Source organism: Callorhinchus milii, unplaced genomic scaffold, assembly GCF_018977255.1.
Source record: "Callorhinchus milii isolate IMCB2004 unplaced genomic scaffold, IMCB_Cmil_1.0 Scaffold24, whole genome shotgun sequence".
In the NCBI taxonomy this organism is placed as follows: Eukaryota; Metazoa; Chordata; class Chondrichthyes; order Chimaeriformes; family Callorhinchidae; genus Callorhinchus; species Callorhinchus milii.
This window is the reverse complement of record NW_024704765.1, coordinates 3,498,097-3,519,956: the sequence shown is the minus strand read 5'-3', so window position 1 is coordinate 3,519,956 and position 21,860 is coordinate 3,498,097. Positions and strand designations below refer to the sequence as shown.

Sequence of the window (21,860 nt, the reverse complement as noted above, 5' to 3'; positions counted from 1 at the left end):
TGTGGAGACTGCAGATTAGCAGTTAGCGCGCTCCCTAACTAGCGAGAAGACCCAGGTTTGATTCCCGGGGAGGATGAAATCTTAGGCAAGTTTCCTCACTCCACACTCACGCCTCTGTTTACCCAACAGTAAGAAGAAACCCGGTTGTTAGTTGCTTGGCGGATCGCTTTCCACTTATATTCTCCTCAAAACAATGGTAATAATAATTTTGTCAATCAATCCACGGCTGTTTGTGGGTCGCTGCACGCACAAAATATATAGCAGCTGCACTTTACAGTATATTCTGTGAAGTGCTTTGAGACGTCTCAAAGATGTGATAAGGGGCTGTATCAAATGCAAGGATTATAATTATTTTTATTATATCACTGCAGCAGATTACTGGACCATATCACTTTATGTGTCGCCTACAAATACACACGGTCACTACACTTTTTGCGACGTCTCAATGTGGTAAGAGGCTAGTATATCAAATGCAAGGAATATTATTAAATGTTCTCTATGGTGGATTTAGCCGATTTTCCTCTATTCCTCTCTTACGCTTTATTTCTTCCCTCCTGCCCTTCACTCGCCCGTTTCCAATGTAAGGAACTCCAATGATCCCTGGCACCGGGGTCTAAGGGAAACTGTAAATTACCAAAGAAATGTTTTGAAGTTTTTTTACAGCTCAGATTAATCGGAAATGAAGAGAATATTGGCAAAACACAGCAGTCAATCTGCACAGCCCCCCCCCCCCCCCCCCCCCGACACTCGTCAAACGATTAACGAGACAGTATAAATGTGGTGATCAGGTAACCCCATTATAAGCAACAAAACACTTACATTTATATAGCACCACTCACGTCCCAGAGCCCTTGACAGTGGCAAAGCATGACGCCAAGCTGGGGGAGTGGGGAGGTGACTGTGGGCACGGTTGAAACGGAAAGTCAGAAGATGGGGAAGGAAGGGGCAAGTCAGAGGAATAGAGGAAGAGTGTTCCAGAGTTTTGGAGTGTAGTGGCCTGAAAGTGCGGCCACAGATGGTGGAACGGAGGGCACGAGGGACAAGCAAGAGGCAGCGGGTAGTAAGACAAAAATAAAGCGCTCTGTTGTAACATCTATAATAATAATAATAATAATCCTCGCATTTGATATAGCGCTTTTCACGTCGGGAGGACGTCCCAAAGCGCTTCACAGAACACACTGTAAAGTGAATTGACTGTATATTTGTGGGCGAACGCGGCGGCCAATTGCGCACAGCAATGTCCCACAAACAGTCGTAGATTGAAAACGACCAATTTATTATTGTTTTGTTTTGGAGGATTATTATTAGGCTCTGTGTGAAGTAAGGAAACTTGCCCAAGGTTTGGCCCTCTGCCTGGAATTGAACTCAGGTCTCTCGCTTGCAAAGCGAGTGGTCTAACCACTGAGCTACAGGACTCCAAACTCCATCTAACACTTACAACGCATCCCAGTCCTGTACACACACTTGGCTTCCTGTGCCAAGGGGTCGGCTTCCTGCGTGTTGGCTCAGAGCGCGATCCACTGCAGCGACACTGTGCACGTGAGCAGCGCGCAGGAGGTGAGGTCAGCCACGATCTGACAAACTGAAAGTGCTGACCGGTGGCCATGTTTATAGCACAACCTGTTACAAACCCAGAGTCTTGAGGTTATGGACCTAAACCGCTACTCTCTAAGAGTAAAGCATAATAATAATAATCCTTTCATCTGATACAGCGCCTTATCACGTCTTCGAGACATCTCAAAGCGCTTCACAGGACACACTGTAAAGGAATTGGCCGCGTATTTTGTGGGCGAAACACGGCAGCCAATTGCGCACAGCAGCGTCCCCGCAAACAATCATGGATTGAGTGACCAAATTATTATTATTTCTTTTTGAAAGGATTATTACCCCTGAAAAAGCGATCCGCCAATCGGCTAACGATCGGGTTCCTACTTATTGCTGGTAAACAGAGTGTGTGTGGAGTAACGAAACTTGCCCAATGTTTCGCCCAGCCAAGGAATCAAACCCAGGTTCTCTCGCTCGCAGGACGAGCGCTCTAATCACTGAGCTACAGGACTCCACATAGTAGCATATAGTGATACTGCTATACTGGTATGTGGAGGACTTCAAATTAATACTACATTCTGTGACCATCTAGATATAAAACCGTGTTTAATGTGAAGTGCTGTGGTGGTACTCCTGCAGAGTAAGAGACGGTCGGATGTGATCACTGGGGAGAGTGATTGAGTGGTGTGTAAATCAGTGATGGAGCCCTGGGCAGGGCGTTCGAACTCATGGGCACCCCCCCACCCCTGCTGACGGGAGAGCGAGCCAGACCCCATCACTTGCTCCTGTGTTGAGCCACTCAGTCCCACTGAGATCCCATTAGCCCCACTCGGATCAGAGGTTATGCTGAGCTGGCTGTTCAGGTGGATGTTAAAGATCCCGCGGAGCTATTGGAAAAGAGAAGGGAGTTTCTGTCTCTCTCCCGGTGTTCTGGCCGACAATTCCACAGGTAAAATCGGCCATTCGCTCCATTGTTGTCTGTGGGCCACCGCTGTGTGCAATTGTGTTGTTGCATTTGCCCACAATACACAGTCACTACGCTTTACAGTATATACAGAAAATATCAGAAGGCGCTATATCAAATGCAAGGATTATTATTATTATTAATAATAACAAATAGCCAGGGACCAGGGAGGTAAAAAGAAGCTACTTCCCAACGGCCATCTGGTGAGGGCTCGGCTGTGGTGCCCCCTCCTGGTGAGACAGCATCAATACATGGTCAGCACGTGAGGGGCAAACACGCAGTGGCCCCACAAACAACTGCGTCGTCAGTGAATCGTTTTATCCGGGGGGGGGGGGATTGCTGGCCAGGACACCGGGAAACAGAGGGAGAAGCTCCTTGCTCTTTTCGAGGAGGTCCTTGGGAGTCCTTAACATCCACCTGAGCAGGAAGACGGGACCTGGGTTTAAACGTCTCATCCAAAGGACGGCACCTTCAACAGTGCAGCCCTCCCCCAGCACTGCGACCTGGACTGTAATTCCCAACGTGGCGAGACGAGAGAGAGGGAATGGCCGTCCAACTCAGGCTGTTACGTTTAGCAAAACGCCAGGTTGCAAGTGGTTTGAAACGAGAATCAGGAGGGTAGGAGGGTGGCTCAAGGCGCAGTCGGGGTGGAAGGTCTCGAGACATGCCTTGAAGGAATCCTGGCACAGCTCATGTGGAGATGTCACTTTAGTGCTTAAAACTACAAGCCCAACCCTTCTCAGCCACTCATGTACAGACACCGGGCCAAGTATGTCTAGAATGTGTGAGGTAAGGGAGATGCTGGGGGTGTTGTGGGGGTGTTGGGGGTAGGTGGATGTGTCACGTCCTGATTCTGCTCACAATCTTTTACTGAGAACGTGTGGAGGCCTGTGGATTATATATTTCAGCCTTTATATAATCGCTGCTGCACAGCACTTCACAGTGAGGTTCTGCGGTTCCCTCTCCCCCTGGTTTTAATCATTTTAGACAATGTTATTAAACAAGCGTGAATACTCCAATCTTACAATTAGAGAGATGGTTAGAAGGGAGATTAGTCACACACACACACACACACAGACACACACCCACAGACATGAGCACACACATACACACACGCACACAGACGTGAGCACACCCACACCCACAGACGTCAGCACACACATACACACACATACACCTACAGACGTGAGCACACACACATACACACACACAGAGATGTGAGGACACACACACACACACCTTCAGACGTCAGCACACACATACACACACATACACCTACAGACGTGAGCACACACATACACACACACTCACACAGACGTGAGCACACACACAAACACACACACAGATGTGAGGACACACACACACAGACAAGGTGACATTTGCTGATATCCCGATGACAACAGTAAACTAATGGGAGATCCACACCTGAGCTGAGACTTCAGAACATTTTATCTTCAATTACAGAAACTGGTTTCTTGAAGAACTTTGGCAAACCAGTTTCTGTACAGAACGCCCGGTTATCCGGTGTCATGTTAAACCTTCAGGACAGGTTGGTCTGGCTGTGTGAGGAGATGAGGAATTTCAGGGCTCAGAGGCAGGGGAGGTGCGGGGCAAGGAAGTCCTGTAGCTCAGTGGTTAGAGCACTCGCCTCGCAAGCGAGAGGACCTAGGTTCAATTCCCGGGCAGGGCGAAACGTTGGGTAAGTTTCCTTACTCCGCACAATACAATACAAAATTACATTTGTAAAACGCCTTTCACTTTGGGAGGACGTCCCAAGGCGCTGGACAGTCAGGGATTAGGACCTGAGTGGGGGTGGGGGTGGGGTGTTAGGATCAGAGAGATGGAGGGGAGAGAGGGTAGGAGGGTGGCCAAAGCCAAGGTCGAAGAGGAGCGTCTTGAGCCGTGCCTTGAAGGAGGCAAGGGAGGGAGCGAGCCGTAGGGAACACACAGCTCTGTTTACCTAGCAGTAAATAGGATTGTTGGTCGATTGGCAGACCACTTTTCCGGGGGAAATGATCCCTTCAAAATAAATAATAAAAAATAAGAATTGGTCACTCAATCTGCGACTGTTTGTGGGACGCTGCTGGGCGCTATTGGCTGCCCGGTTCGCCCACAAAACAACCAGTCAATTCATTTTGCAGTATATCCTGTGAAGCGCTTTGAGACGTCTTGAAGACGTGATAAGGCGCTGTATCAAATGCAAGGATTATTATTATGACCAGAGGCTCCCAGCAGACCGTGTCCCTTGTGTATCGTTGGTGCTGCACAGCTCCACAAAGCCCGTTGGCCACACTGCTGCACTGGCCTCCACTTTCACTCAATATTAATAACAATAATAATCCTTGCATTTGGAATAGCACCTTATCACGTCATCCAAACATCTCAAAGCACTTCCCAGGATTTTACTGTACAGTCAATCCACTTTACAGTATATCCTGTGAAGCGCTTTGAGACGTCTCGAAGACAAAAAAAATACTATATCAAATGCAAGGATTATCATTATTATTATTATTATTATATGGGGCTTGAACCCTCATCCTCCTGCCCCAGAGGCCAGTGACTGAGCCATGCACCACACATCAGCTTACACAGGAGGGACCCATTTGTCTCTCTCTGTGATGAACCATTGAGCACCAAGTGCTCCTGTCATCCGGAGATGTTTCAATTAGTTGCTGTGGTGATACGTGCCTCAAAGGAAATCAATTCTCCAGAGTGGTGCTCGTCACTATGCCAACACCAACAGAGGCCACGGGGTGGGGGGGGAGGCTGGCCCGCAACTCACAAGGTGATTGAAATCAATCCAAAACCTGCTTCATCACAGACGTTAAGCCAGTGGATCCAATGGAGGCGTAAGGACAGATGCAATACAATGCAAAATTACATTTCACTTCAGGGGATGTCCCAAGGTGCTGAGCAGTCAGGGATCAGGACCCGAGCATGGGGGGAGGGGGTTTCGATCAGGGAGAGTGGAGGGCAGAGGGGGTAGGAGGGTGGCTGAAGCCACGGTCAAAGAGGAGGGTCTTGAGACGTGCCTCGAAGGAGCCGAGGGAGGGAGCGACGTGAGGGAATGTGGGATGGAGTTCCAGAGGGTGGGGGCAGAGAGCCGATGGTGCGGTGGGCGGGGAGGGGGACATGGAGCAGGCAGGAACCCGCTGAGTGGTACGAGCGGACAGGTTGATAAGGGACTAACAGGTTGGAGTGATAGGTGGGGGCCAGGCCTTGGAGAGCCTTGAAGGTGAGGATGAGAATATGGAGACAATTCCTAACCTGGGAGTGTCTTCGTTCTGTAGTGTATTGGTTAGAACACTCGCCTCACAAGTGAGAGGACCTGGGTTTGATTATAAATTAAAAATATGTGGTCACTAAATCCATGACTGTTTGTGGGACACTGCGGTGCGCAATTGGCTGCCGCGTTTTGTCCACAAAATACACATGTTGTACTTTACCGTATATCCTGTGAAGCCCTTTGAGACATCTCAAAGACATGATAAGGCACTATATCAAATGCAAAGATTATTATTATTTCTCTGCTCCCTTCTCCCTAATTCATGCAAATGCAATGAGAAATTCCATTGATGGTCACAGATACACACAGACAACAGCAACAACAACAAGATTACATGTGTATAGCGCCTTTCACGTCAGGAGGACGTCCCAAGGCGCTGGACAGTGTACAGCATTTCAGACCCGAGCTGGGGTCGGGGGGGGGGGAAAAGGGAGGGGAGGGGAAGGGGGGTGGCCGATGGCATGGTCGAAGGAGTTTCTAAGTGTAAAATGTGTCATAGCCGTGTGAAGTTGACACATCAAGAACAATCCTAAATCTTCTCGTAATTCAGAACGCTATGTGTGTGAACCCACCCAGACATAATCCAAAGGGGCTCAGACAATTGTGAGGGAACGGGGATCGAGAGGTTGGGGAAGGGTTGGGTGGGTGGTGCCTGAACTGTCGTAATTCCTAAACCAGTTTCATTCCTTAATAATAATCCTTGCATTTGATATCACCTCGTCTCAAAGCGCTTCACAGAATATACTGTAAAGCAAAGTGACTGCTTATTTCGTGGGTGAAACACGTCAGCCAATTGCGCACAGCAGTTCCTTATATAAGGAACAAATAATAATAGGAACGAAAGGTCCTGCCGGGATGTGGACAGTTCCACGGCACGATTGTAAATGAGAAGGGAGCACAGAGCCGCACAGGGAGGTGTGCATGTGGGGGGGTGGTGGATGTAGGTGGGGGGTGTAGTGACAGCCATGTGCTGGTATGAAATGGGGGCTCGATAAACAGTGCAAATCACAGAAAAGCGCATTCTGGTCACCATCACCAGATGGAGTCCTGTAGCTCAGTGGTTAGAGCACTCGCTTTGCAAGCGAGAGACCTGAGTTCAATTCCAGGCAGAGGGCGAAACCTTGGGCAAGTTTCCTTACTCCACACAGAGCCTAATAATAATCCCTCCAAAACCAAAAACAATAATAAATTGGTCATTTTCAATCCACGACTGTTTGTGGGACATTGCTGTGCGCAATTGGCTGCCGCGTTCGCCCACAAATATACAGTCAATTCACTTTACAGTGTGTTCTGTGAAGCACTTTGAGACGTTGAGAAGATGTGAAAAACACTATATCAAATGCAAGGATTATTATTATTATACAATAGGAGTTTCTAATCTAAATGCTGCTGAGAAGGTTTCCGCAGGCCTCCACTAATCAAAAGCAAAAGTGGCTCAAAGCGGGAGGGAGATAAGGCCAGTTTCCTCAGCTGAGCACACGCTCAGTGTAGTGACCTGAGATGGAGAGAGAATACTTAAGATAAAGAGAAACCATTTCCTCCGGTGGGGAATCCAGAATAAGGGGCATCGTTTTAAAATTAGAGCCAGGCCATTTCATGGTGAAATCAGGGGCAGTTTTTTCCCCACAAACGGTAGTAAAAATCTGCAACTCACTCCCCCAAAAGGCTGTGGATGTTGGATCCATTCACATTGTCGAGACCAATGTGGATAGGTAATAATAAGCATTCGTTCTGCTGTCACTCGCTTTAATTTCCTGTCGTCAATACGTTAATTGTCAAGAACTGAATCAAACCATCGAGCCTCATGTTTAAAACTTGGAGGCCATTGACTAGACGGAACTGTTTGACCCCTGATCCCCTCCCCCACACACAAGGAGACCTGGCTATACCGTCTCAATTACCTCGTTGTCTCCCTTTTGTTGCTTTAGTTCAGTATTGGGTCCACTGCTCTTTTTGATATATGCCAATGACTTGGACTTGAGTATAAAGAGCAAACTTTTAAAGTTTGCAGATGGCACAAAACTTGGGAAAGTGGTAAACAGTGAGGAGGATGGTAACAGACGGCAGGAGGGCATAGACAAGACTGGTGAAATGGGCAGACACATGGCAGATGAAGTTTAATGCAGAGAAGTGCGAGTTGATGCATTTTGGGAGGAAGAATGAGGAGAGGCAATATATAATAAATGGTATAGATTTAAAGGGGGTAAAGGATTTAAGAAGCAGAGAGACCTGGGGGTTCCCATACTCAGCTCTTTGAAACTGGCAGAACAGGTTGATAAAGCTGTTAATAAAAAGTATATGGGATCCTTGGCTTTATAAATAGAATAGAGTACAAAAGCAAGGAAGTTCTGCTAAATCTTTATAAGTCACTGGTTAAGCCTCAGCTGGTGTATTGTGTCCAATTCTGGGCACCAAACGTTAGGAAGGATATCAATGCTTTGCAGAGGAGATTTACCAGAATGCTACCAGGGATGAGGGACTTTAGTTATGTGGAGAGACTGGGCTTGTTCTCCTTGGAGGAGAGAAGGTTATGGGGAGATTTAATAGCGATGTTCACAAAGATGAGGGGTTTTGATAGAGTAGATAGGGAGAAACTGTTTTCACTGGCCGGGGGTCAGTAACCAGGGCGCATAGAGTTAAGATAATTGGCAAAAGAAACAGAGGGGAGATGAGAATTTTGTTCATTTTTTTTAAAAACACAGAGAGTTGCTATGGTTTGGAATGCACTGCCTGAAAGGGTGGAAACAGATTCAAGAGAATTAGATAGATACTTGGAAAGAAAAAACTTGCAAGGATATGGGGAAAGAGCGTGGTAATGGGACTGATTGAGTAGCTCTTCCAAAGAACAGCACAGGCACGAATGTTCTCTGATTCTAGTTACTTACTGAAGTGACCCTGTAAATGTGATCGCTCACACAACACCTCCCTATGCGTCCGCTCACTCCGCTCAGTGGGCTCTGGCCTGCTCCATGTCCCCCCACCTGGCCCGCTCAACCATCAGCAGTTGGACCTTCAGCCTCCCTGCTGCCATCCTTTGGAACTCCATCCCAGAGCTCCTCCACCTCGGTCCCCTCCCTCGCCTCCTTCAAGGCCCATCTCAAGACCCTCCTTTTCAATTGCGCCTTCAGTACCCTCCTACCTTCACTCTCCTGCCCTCCACCCCACCTGATCCCAACCCCCAGTTCAGGGCCAAATCCCTGACTGTCCAGTGCCTTGGGACATCCTCTCGACATGAAAGGCGCTGTGTAAATGTCATTTGTTGTTGTTGTCTTGCTGGCAATGTGATGGACAATCAGCCCCACATTGTCAGATATGGGGTGGGGGGGTTGGTAATCTCATGCCAGTCAGAATTGTGGGTGTGCTGTGCTGTGGGGAGGGATCCGGTGGGACAGGATGGTCAAATGTTTGGTGCGCTCATGCAAAGTGAAGTTAAACTGCCTCCCATTGGTGAACGTGTCAGCCTGGCTCAGTCGGTGGCACTCTCCTCTGAGTTAGAAAGTTGTGGGATCAAGCCCTATGGCAGGACTTTGAACTCACAATCTTAAATAACAATACTTACATTTGGTATAGGACTGGGCCTCTGTGGGTGAGGTGTGGGAGACAATTGTGCACAGCAGTGTCCCACAAACAGTCGTGGATTGTGACTATATCCCCCACGGAAAGTGATCTCAATCGACTAACAACCAGGTTCCTACTTACTGCAAAGGTAAACAGAGGTGTGTGGAGTAAGGAAACTTGCCTAAGGTTCTGCCCCACCCGGGAATTGAACCCAGATGTCTCAAAGCTCTTCAAAGGATATACAGTAAATGGTGACTGCATGTTTTGCGGGTAAAATAGACTGATGGGAAAGTGATGCTGGAAGCCATTGGATGAAGCATTAAACCGAGGTCTTGACTGTTTGTTCAGAAGGATGATAAAGATATCACAGAACTATTAGAAAAGGGAAGGAAGTGATTTCCGGTGTTCTGGCTAACAACCCCACCCGATGAAATTGTTCTTTCACTGCATGGCTGTTTGTGGAGCATTGCTGTGTGCAAATTGGCTGCCGCAAACACCGACAAAATAATAAAAATGATCCTTGCATTTGATATAGCACCTTATACACAGTAACTATACTTTACAATGAATCATGTGAAGCGTTTTGAGGGGGTTCTTCTGATGTGGAAGGTGCTGTATAAAGTGCAAGGATTAATTATTATTTATTACCATCACTATTAATAATATAAAAATATTTTTTTTTCCAACATTATAGAAGCAATGAAGATTAAAGAAGAATATGACATAATAGTAATAATAATAATGCATTTAAAACAGGGCCTTATCATGTCTTTCAGACGTCTCAAAGCTCTTCCCAGAATATACTGTAAAGTGAATTGACTGTGTATTTTGTTTTCGTACAAAGATGTCCATCAAAAAAAATAGAAAGTGGCTCATCTGAACCAACAAAAATGGCAGATATAATAATTAAAAATCCTTGCATTTGATATAGTGCCTTATCACACCATTGAGGCTTCTCATGTGACTATGTATTTTGGGGGCGAGTCTGTATTTTGGGGGCAGCCAATTGAACGAAAACTATAACTGCTTGAGCAACGGGGAACTGAAATCCGAACCAGAATCTCTCATAATATCAACACAAGAACAGTCTATTACTAGCCAATATTATAAAAATAAGAGCTTAAAGAGAAACATTCGTAGAGATTTGTACGCAAAATGTAAGCCCACAGTATTAAAGGAACACTGGCAGCGGATACAGAACTGTCTGGGAGCCAGAAAGCAGAGAGTGGTGGTAAACAGTTGTTTTTCTGACTGGAGGGAAGTGTACAGTGGTGTCCCCCAGGGGTCGGTATTATAAATGATCTGGACTTGGGTATAGGGAGTACAATTCCCAAGTTTGCAGATGATATTAAGCTTGGAAAAGTCGTAAACAGTGAGGAGAATGGTAGCAGGTGCAAACGGACATAGACAGACTGGTAACACGGGCAGACAGTGGCAGATGAAGTTTAATGTGGAGAAATGCAAAGTGATGCATTTTGAGAGGAAGAATGAGGAGAGGCGATATAAGCTGATGGTACAATCTTAAAGGGGTGAAGGAACAGAGAGACCTGAGGGGTCATATAAGTAAATCTTTGAAGGTGGCCGGACAGGGAGATAGAGCTGTTAAAAAAGAATATGGGATACGAGGCTTTATAAATAGGGGCATAGAATACAAAAGTCAGGAAGTTATGATGAACTTTTATAAAACACTGGTGATGCCGCAGCTCGAGACTGCGTTCAGTTCTGGGCCCCACACTTTAGGAAGGATGTCAAGGAATTGGAGAGGGTGTAAAGGAGATTGACCAGAATGGCACCAGGAATGAGGGCCTTCAGTTATCAGGAGAGGTAGAGAAGTTGGGATTATTCTCCTTTGGAGCAGAGAAAGTTAAGAGGAGACTTAATAGAAGTTTTCAAAATTATGAGGGGATTCGATAGGGTGAACAGGAGAAACTATTCCCACTGGCGGGTGGGTCGGTAACCGAAGGACACCGATTTAAAATAGTTGTTAAAAGAAACAGAGGGGAGGAGGAGGATTTTTTTCACACAGCGAGTTTGGGATCTGGAATGCATTGCCTGAAAGGCCGGGGGAAGCCGATTCAATAACAGCTTTTAAGAGAGAAGTAGATAATTATTTGGGGAGGACAAGTTTGCAGAGCTATGGGGAGAGAGCGGGGGAGTGGGGTTGAATTGGAAGCTCTCTCCAAAAAGAACTGGCACAGAGACGATGGGCCGAATGGCCTCCTTCTGTGATCTATGATTCTATGAACCCATCATTCCGTGGACCTGAAACGTTGACTCACTTTCCTTTCCCCATAGGTTCTGACTGACCTGTTGAGTATTCCCAGCGACTTCTGTTTTTTGTTCAAGAAATAAGGAACTAGAGAAGATCAGGAAATATATTGATCTACAATTGAATGCGGACATACGTGGGAATGTGAAACAAATATAGTTTAATCATCGGTTTCAATTCGAACGATTCATGAGACTATTCAGAAGTGGCTGACAACACACTTGGAGAACAAAATATCAGCCTCCTGCAGAAGTAACTATTTTAAGAAGCTCAGATATACTAAGAGAAGTAACATGCATTCATATGTAACATGGCAGTGTTATTGGTCTGGCTGACCATCACTGGAAACCACTTAGCAATTAACTCTGCAGAGTGACTGAAATTGGATAATAATAATACTAATACTACTCATAACATTAATAATACTTACAATAATATCAATAACAATAATAATAAGAATCATAGAATTATACAGCACAGAAGGAGGCCATTCGGACCATCGTGTCTGTGGCGGCTCTTTGAAGAGCTTTCAAATCAATCCCTCTACCCCGCTCTCTCCCCATAGCCCTGCAAACTTGTCCTCCCCAAATAATTATCTACTTCTCTCTCAAAAGTTGCTATTGAATCTATTCCAGTGAGTGAATAGTGAACTTGTGGAACAGGGCTTCTGAGGTTACACTTGAAACAGGAAATGTTGATTCTTTCAAACTCAGATTAGATGGTTTTCTTTTAGGAAATCACATTATGGGATAGAGACATAGGGAGTTTGGGACATATGTGCAGGTGACTGCCAGGAAGGTGAACTAGATGGACCTTGATCTTTTCTCATCTGGAATTTCTTATGTTCTCATGAAACGGCTTCACCGCCCTTTCCAACAATGCATTCCAGATCCGAACAAATCTCTGTCTGAAAACATAGTTTATAGTCACAGAGAGATTCCCGTCAGCCACAGCCACCAGCTCTCTTCACACTGGCATGGTTACTGATACACACAGTCACACACACACACACACACAGTCACGCGCACACAGTCACATACACCCAGTCACACACACCCGGTCACTCACACACACACACACACACACACACACAGTCACGCACACACAGTTGCAGTCACACACACACACACCCGGTCACACAAACACACACAGTCACACAAACACACACAGTCACCCACACACAGTCACACATACACACAGTCATGCACACCCAATCTCACACACACCCAGTCTCACACACACACACACACAGTCACGCATACCCAGTCACACACACGCACGGTCACACACATGCACGGTCACACACACGCACGGTCTCGCACACACACACACAGTCACACACAAGCACAGTTACTCAGTCACACACACACAGTGATAGACAACCACCCACACACAGACAACCACCCACACACACAGATACACAGACACAGACACACACACACACACAGACACCGTGCTGCAGTGCCCTGGGCTGACGCACTCCGATCTATTTCCTTGTTGCCCTTCACACACGCGCTTATTAATGCAGGAAAGAATCAAACTACAAGCAATACCACTTCCTCTGGTTTCTCCTCTACCAAAACAAGGGAAGATGCCTCACAGCTACGGGAGAGGCCAGAAGAGACAGACAGATAGAGACACATGGGGAGGGCAGTTTCCCAAAGCGCCCCCCGCCCCACCGCCCCAGACACGCTTCACTCCACATAACAAGCCAGAGCAAAAGGCGCAAAACACTGTAGCTTACCATCGCAGGCGATGCTGGGGGCTGTTTAGCTGAGCCTCTCTCACTGCTCTATGCGGCTTCCACCCCCTGAGGCGCACAACAAATTTAGGGCAATGGGCTGGACTTCCTCCCAATACTCTCCGTTAACCATTTGTTTCCAGCCACAACCTCACAGCCAATCAGTTAACCTAACAATAAGTAGGGGGTTAGTCGCCGGTGGATTGCCTTCTGTGGGTGATATTCCCTCCAAAGTGAATAAATAATAATAATGACTTGGTCACTCAATCCACGACTGTTTGTGGGACACTGTTGTGCACAACTGGCTGCAGCATTTCACTCACAAAATATACAGTGAATATACACTGTAAAATACTCTTTACAGTATAATCTGTGAAGCGCTTTGAGACATCTCAACAATGTGATAAGGGGCTTTATCAAATGCAAGGATTATTATTCCTATTTACTCTTGGTGAGACCTGACCAGAGAACTATGTTGCTTGAGTATCATGTCCGGGATTCAGAGTTCAACTGATTTACTAACCAGCCCTGTTTGCTGTGTGTATCGCTGCCTCAGACACTGTTGCACAGGATGTGCGATGAGTCAAACAATAACCCTGAGGTCTCTGTCAGCTTCCCTTTCAGCCATTCTATTCCATCCACAGAGCAAATACAACAACAGCAACAAACGACATTCACACAGTGCCTTTCACGTCAGGACGATGTCCGAAAGCGTTGGACAGTCAGGGATTAGGACTCGAGCTGGGGTTGGGATCAGGAGGGGTGGAGGGCAGGGAAGGTAGGGGGTAGGAGGAGGGTCTTGAAGGAGGCAAGGGAGGGAGCGACGCGAAGGGTGATCCATTCCCTATTCTATGCACAGTTACCTTGGCACGTCAGCCATGATAAGGCGTTATTGGAGGTAAAAATCCCACTGGACCGAGATTTACTCCTTTAATGTCAAAAAAAAATGTGGTCACTCAATCCACGACTGTTTATGGGACACTGCTGTTTGCACAAAATACAGTCACTACACTTTACTGTATACACTTTACTGTGAAGCGCATTGAGACGTCTCAACAATGTGATAAGGTGCTATATAAAATGCAAGGATTAGTATAATAACAACATAATAATCCTTGGATTACTATTTTAGATCATCCAGAATTTGGTAGATTATTGAGCGAGTGGGAGGAAGTAAGGAACCCACTGGTCAAAGCCTGACTCACCCACTGACTCAAATTTATTATTATCGTTTAATAATAATAATAACAATAATCCTTGCATTTGATATAGCGCTTTTCACGTCTTCTCGACGTCTCAAAGCGCTTCACAGAACACACTGTAAAGTGAATTGACTGTATATTTGTGGGCGAACGCGGCGGCCAATTGCGCACAGCAATGTCCCACAGAGAGTCGTGGATTGAAAATGACCAATTTATTATTGGTTTGTTTTTTGGAGGGATTAAAAAGCAGGTGGATGCAGTGATGGGGAAACAGTAGGTGTTCTGGAGGGATGAGATCGGATCGGTCGAAGGGACTCCTTCATCTAAAACAATCCTGTGTTTTTATGAATTTGGTCTTGTCCCAACCTTCAGGTTGTGCCTGAAGACGTTCCTCTTCGACCGTGCTTACGGTCAACTGCCCCCCTCCGCCTGGCTTGGGGTCGTGCTCCGCCACTGTAAAGCGGTCCGAGGTGCTGCCCCCTGTGAAGGGTGAGGCGTAAATGCAACTTGTTGTTGTTGTCGAAGAATTTATTTCAAGAACTTCCTCGAAACCAAAGTTGAGGGGATCAGCTCAGCTACCTCTGCCCTTCCGTCTACTACACTCTCCCCATCTCCCCCTCACACCCATCCCTCTTTCCACACCTTCAAACCTGTCTCCCCCTTCTCTCTCATCACCACCATAACCCACATGAAACCGACCACCTGCTCCCTCGTCTCCATCCCTACCCCTCTCCTTACCTCCCAGCTTCACCTCCTTGCCCCCCTACTCACAGACATAATAAACCTCTCACTGGTACCGTTCCCACCACTTTAAAAACAGCCATCATTACTCCTATCCTTAAAAAACCCTCCCTGGACCCATCCCCGCTCTCAAACCACCGCCCCATCTCCAACCTCCCTTTCCTCTCCAATGTCCTGGAACAAGTCGTTGGTTCCCAGCTTTGCTCCTTCCTCTCCCACCACTCCCTTCACAAACCCCTCCAATTGGGTTTCCGTGGCATCCACAGCACAGAAACAGCCCTGGTCAAAGTGACAATTGACATTTTGTCCATCTGTGACCAGGGCTCCCACTGCCTGCTAGTCCTCCTTGATCACTCTGCTGCCTTTGATACCATTGACCACTCTATCCTCCTCCACCGTATCTCCTCTCACCTCAACCTTCACGGTGCTGTCCTTGACTGGTTCAGATCGTACATCTCACACCACCTCCACTTTATCTCCACAAACGGCTTCTCCTCTAGCCCCTGCACTGTCTCGTGTGGTGTTCTTCAGGGCTCTGTCCTTGGTCCCCTCTTCTTCAACACCTATATGCTCCCTCTTGGTGACATCATCCGCAGACATGGGGTCAACTTCCACATATATGCGGATGACACCCAACTCTACCTCTCTGCCTCCACCCTCGACTCCAGGACCCACTGCTGTACTGACAGAATGTATGTCAGGCATCAAATCATGGATGAGAGCTAATTTTCTTCAGTTGAACGTCAACAACCCGAGGCTCTCCTGATTGGCTCCGGTCAGCACTTCCACACCTCAGCCGCTGACAGCATCACCATCCATGATTGCACACTTCACTTTGCTAAGCCAGTCCGGAACCTTGGGGTCTTGTTCAACCCTGAACTATCCTTTCTACTCCACATCTGCGCCATGACCCGCTCTGCCTTCCCCCACCTCCATAACGTTGCCCGGTTCCGACACTGTCTCACACCGCAGGCCACCGAGAGCCTCATACACACATTCATAACATCGAGGCTTGGCTATGCAAACTCCCTGCTTGTCGGCCTCCCCAACTCCTCCCTCCACAGGCTACAGATCATCCAGAACTCTGCAGCCTGTATCCTCTCCTGCACCAGGCTCCGCGACCCTATCACCCCCATCTTCGCCAACTCCACTGGCTTCCCATCACACAGAGGATACAGTTCAAGATCCTGGTCCTCACCTTCAAAGCCCTCCATGGCCTTGCTCCCTCCTACCTCTGTGAGCTCCTAACCCCCTACCAACCTGCCCGCTCTCTCTGATCAGCAAGCTACGGTCTGCTGCACATCCCCCGCCTTGCTCGCCCCACTGTTCTGCCACTCTGCCCCCACCCTGTAGAACTTAATCCCACAGCCCCTCCGTCTCGCCCCCTCCCTCGCCACCTTCAAGACCCATCTCAAGACCCTCCTCTTCGACCGTGCTTTCGATCTCCCTGCTTCCCCCCCTTCCCTCCAACCTGTTGGGATTTCCAATCGCTGAGTTCGAAATATGACCCAACAATCCAAATTGGTGTAACAGAATTTATTATTAAACAATAGGTAAATCACAAACAATTACAGAATTAAAGGCCTGCTACCAGATGATCCTGTGATACTTGTGGGCAGTTCCTTGCAACAACTTAATTTAGTTATCTCTCTATGACTCCTTTGGCAACTGCCCAGAATACTAGCAAACCTCTGTCTTATATCTAAATCTGATCACAGTTTGTTCTGTATGTGTAAAACATGGATTCAATGCCCCTCTAGTCTGATTATTAACTTTTTTACCCTAATCCTGATTTATCTTGTGTACTCCCATTCCACAGTCCCTCAGCTATCCTGTACCAGACACTTCCAGACGGTTTGAGCTAGTCCTACTGCCCTCTAATGTCCGCTAGTTTGAGACTACACTTTCAGCTATGCAATCAGTTGTCTTTTATTTTGTGCGCAATCTCAGTTCCTTTAACTAAGCAGATTCTAACAACCCTCCCCCCCCCGACCCCCAGCTCGGGTCTGAAACTCTGATTGTCCAGCACCTTGGGATGTCCTCCTGACGTGAAAGGCGCTTTACAAATGTAATTTTGTTGTTCTTGTTGTTGCTGTTGTCATTATTCTTAACTTTGAAGCTAGCTTTCAGATCAAAAGTGAGTTTTTTTTAGAAGAAAAAGACCCTTCGGCCCATCTGATCTGATCCCTCCAGAACACCCACCCTATTGTCCCCCCATCACAACACCAAATAGTTTTAAATGAGTCCCGGTGTCCTGGCCTCAACCACCCTGACGACCTGCTCCAGTCGTTAATTACACTCTGAGCAAAAAATAATAATATTTGGTCACTCAATCCACGACAGTTTGTGGACGCTGCTGTGCGCAATTGGCTGCTGCGTTTCACCCCCAAAAATACAGTCAATTTATTTTAAAGTATATGCTGTGAAGCGCTTTGAGACGTCTCGAAGATGTAATGAAGCGCTATATCATATGCAAGGATTATATACATATATATTATAAAATCTTCCTAGATTGTCCCACAATCACCCCATTGCAAATCAGGACTTGTGCCCTCTCGTTCTACTGTCATGGTGCATCCTAAACTATTGTTCTGGGTTTACTTTCTCCAAACCATTTACAATTGTGTACACCTTCATAATGTCCCCTCTGAGCCATCTTCTGGAGTTTCTTTTAAAAATAAACTACAGAAAAACGTCTTGAAAATTAAAGCCACATTTAAGAATTTGCCAAATTCTGTGGACTCTGAAATGCCACGTTAGCAGAGTAAATCAAGACCCAGGTGGAATTTCTATCCCTCTGTCTTTAATTTGGGCTTCAAGGCTGTCTCAGGACACGGCTCATGGTCTGGCTGTGTCAATAATAATAATCCTTGCATTTGATATAGCGCTTTATCACATCTTCGAGGCGTCTCAAAGTGCTTCACAGAATACACTGCAAAGTATTTCTTGACGTCTCGAAGACGTAATGAGGCGCTATATCATATGCAAGGATTATATACATAATATATCCCACAAACAACCGTGGATTGAGTGACTAAATTATTATTATGCAAAGTCAGATTGCCTTAGCTGTGCGTGGTGTGTAACATTATCCACACGCGCACATGTGACACCAATGCTGTTGTGCGTGTGCAGTTACACACCCGGTGTGACAGGTGTGGGGTTACACACACACGCACGCACGCACGGGGGAAGCACATGAGCTCTTTAATAATTAAACCCCAGAGCGAAGGACAACAAAGCCGAGGCTCGTTGCTTGGCAACACATGTTAGATCAAACACGGTTAATTCTGCCGGAGACTGGAGCGAGATAGGCGTGGAGTGAGCGAGCGATGGAGTAAAGTCTAACCTGGGAGTCAGGAGAGCTCCACTACTTTGTGGGAGAAACACGGAAGCCAATTGCGTACAGCAGCGTCCCACAAACAGCCGTGGACGGAGTGACCGACTTATTATTATTATTATTATTTAATTTTGGAAGGGATTATTACCCCTAGAAAAGCGATCCTCCAATCGACCAACAACCGGGTTCCTATTTATGGCTTGGTAAACAGAGGGGTGTGAAGTAAGGAAACTTGCCCAACGTTGCGTCCTGCCCGAGAATCGAACCCAGGTCATATCAGTTGGGACCATACATTTCATATGACTTATGCAAAGTATGTGTCATGTGAAACTTATAAATAATAGGAAATTCAACAGGACTTGGGCAGATTTATGACTTAGGTGGTTATATGATGCACACATATAATACTTATGCAAGTTTTAGTGTGATGCAAACTAGCTCCTAATAATAATAATAGTAATCCTTGCATTTGATATAGCGCTTTTCACGTCTTCTCGATGTCTCAAAGCGCTTCACAGAATATGCTGTAAAGTGAATTGACTGTATATTTGTGGGCGAACGCGGCAGCCAATGGCGCACAGCAATGTCCCACAAACAGTCATGGATTGAAAGTGACCAATTTATTATTGTTTTGGTTTTGGAGGGATTATTATTAGGCTCTGTGTGGAGTAAGGAAACTTGCCCAAGGTTTCGCCCTCTGCCGGGGATTGAACTCAGGTCTTCAAATAGCAAAACAGAGAGGAACAATCCCCCCATTTGAACACATGGCGTGTGTAAATACATTGAATTTTACAGTGAGTTTGTAACCAGTTAATAATAATAATAATAATAATAATCCTTGCATTTGATCTCGCGCCTCATCACATCGTTGAGAGATTTTAAAGCCCTTCACAGGATATACTCTAAAGTGGATCGACTGTATAATGTGTGGGCAACATAAAAATGAATCCAGGAAGTTGCAGATAAATTATGGAACCCAAACCAATCTTAAACCAAACTCACTACTTATAATGCAACATTAGCCTCTCCAGCACCTTCAGTCTATCTAAAACACAATAAATATTCCTTCACTCAGGTTTAGTCTGATCATAAAGTCCTTAAAGACTCTGTGAAGCTATAAAAACCTATATATATATAGGTTTATATTTATATATATAGATAAAAAATAATTTGTGTAGCTGGGATGCGTGGAAATCTTTGGTTTGGATACTCTTAAGTATGGTGATGGGTTTCTGCATGTGTCAGACATCCGGCTTCTCATTCCACAAACACTCACCTGGCTGTGAGTAAGCAAAGGTAGCATTTCTCACAACTAGGAGCTAATTTAATTGTAAGTGCTTAATTTAAACTCCCCCCGCAGTAAACCATCAAAGTGCAAAATGCCTTTTTTTTCCTATTTTATCTTATTACTTTTGGGAATAATCCATTAATAAAAAATAATCTGGTCACTTCAATCCACGGCTGTTTGTGGGGACGCTGCTGTGTGCGATTGGCTGCCGCGTTTCGCCCACAAAGTATACAGTCAATTCACTTTACAGTATATTCTGTGAAGCGCTTTGAGACGTCTCAACGAAGTGATAAGGTGCTGTATCAAATGCAATGCAAGGATTATTATTATGCAATCCCTCCTGCTGTCAAACAAATCCAATTCTATCTGAAAATCAATCCTTTACTGCCACTTGCTGAAACCATTGGTTTTTAACTCTGATCAGAAACCCAGAGCCTCCGCCTCTCCACTGCCGTCGGAAATTAAGCTTTGTAATAATATTTATGTATGAGGAGACAAACCAACGAGAATTTGCTCACTGAATTCTGCAGCAGAAAACTGGACATACTTTTGTGTGTTCCCACCTTTCCCTCTCCCTTGTATGCTGTTCGTTTAGTTAATTTAATAGGTGTGTGTGTGTTGTATGTGTGTGTGTTGTATAATAATAATAATCCTTGCATTATATATAGCGCTTTTCACGTCTTCTCGACGTCTCAAAGCGCTTCAAGAATAGACTGTAAAGTGAATTGACTGTATATTTGTGGGCGAAATGTGTGTGTGTTGTAAGTGCACGCGTGTGACTGACTTTTAAATCCCAAATAATAAAATGGCCCATTTATTTTTTTTAGAGAAAAAAAAGCACTTTGATGAATTCGCTTACCTTCCCTCCCAGATCATGTAACGCCACATTCATGTTAGGAAACCGGTTCTGTTCCATTGCATTTAAGAGTGGCTGCTGGGTCACCTCTTTGGGTGCACACACACACTCTCACTCACTCTCACACTCACTCACACACTCTCACTCACACACTCTCACTCTCTCTCACACTCACTCACACTCACTCACACACTCTCACTCTCACTCACACACACTCTCACTCACACACTCACTCACACACTCTCACTCACACACACACTCGCTCTCACACACTCTCGCTCTCACTCAATCTCACACTCACTCTCTCTCTCTCTCACTCACTCTCTCTCACACACGCACACACACACTCTCACTCACACACTCATCCTCTGCCACTCACATCAGCAAAACACCCTGGAGTATTGGATTGGATTGGTTTGCAAAGGCCGGCATTGCTAAAGGCGGTGTATTTGCTGCCGAAGCCTCTGTGATGCTCTGGGATCAGACAGTATTTGCAGAGGCTGATTGATGTGAAACGGGTTCTGAAGTGGACCCTGACTGTGTGATGGGCACAGGTTGCCGGTCGCTGCGGCCAATGTTGGCGGTGCATCAGGTGTGAAAGAGGCGGCGCTCGCCACCTGGTGGGGAAAAGCAGTATTGCCAGCACCACCGGGCAGGTTACATAATAATCATCCTCCCTTGTGATACAGCCCCCCCCAATCCCCCCCACCCCCCCCTTTGATATTAGCGCCTTATCACATCGTCGAGACGTCTCAAAGCGCTTCACAGAAGATATGTATTGACTGTATATTTGTGGGCGAAACGCGGCAGCCAATTTCGCACAGCAGCGTCCCACAAACAGTGGTGGATTGAGTGACCAAATTATTATTATTATTATTTAGTTTTTTTGGAAGGGATTATTACCCCCGGAAAGCGATCCGCCAATTGACTAACAACTGGGTTCCCGCTTACTGTTGGTAAACAGAGGCGTCTGGGGGTAAGGAAACTTGCCCAACACTGCACCCTGCCTGGGAAAATCACACTGGTCAACTGTGCCTTGAGTTTTCACCTCGTTTCAAGACCTTTTTGTC

The 21,860-nt window shown here is 46.2% G+C and overlaps 1 protein-coding gene across 1 annotated transcript in view; it reads right to left on the bottom strand.

Moving 5' to 3' along the window:
* The window catches only part of ece1 (endothelin converting enzyme 1), a 54,099-nt gene extending 40,661 nt beyond the window's left edge, over nt 1-13,438 (bottom strand). The window contains exon 1 of the mRNA XM_007897825.2: nt 13,367-13,438. Within this exon, the coding sequence (XP_007896016.1) occupies nt 13,367-13,369 (3 nt within the window). The 5' untranslated portion in view covers nt 13,370-13,438. The remainder of the gene's footprint in view (nt 1-13,366) is intronic.
* Between the last annotated feature and the right edge of the window lie 8,422 nt (nt 13,439-21,860).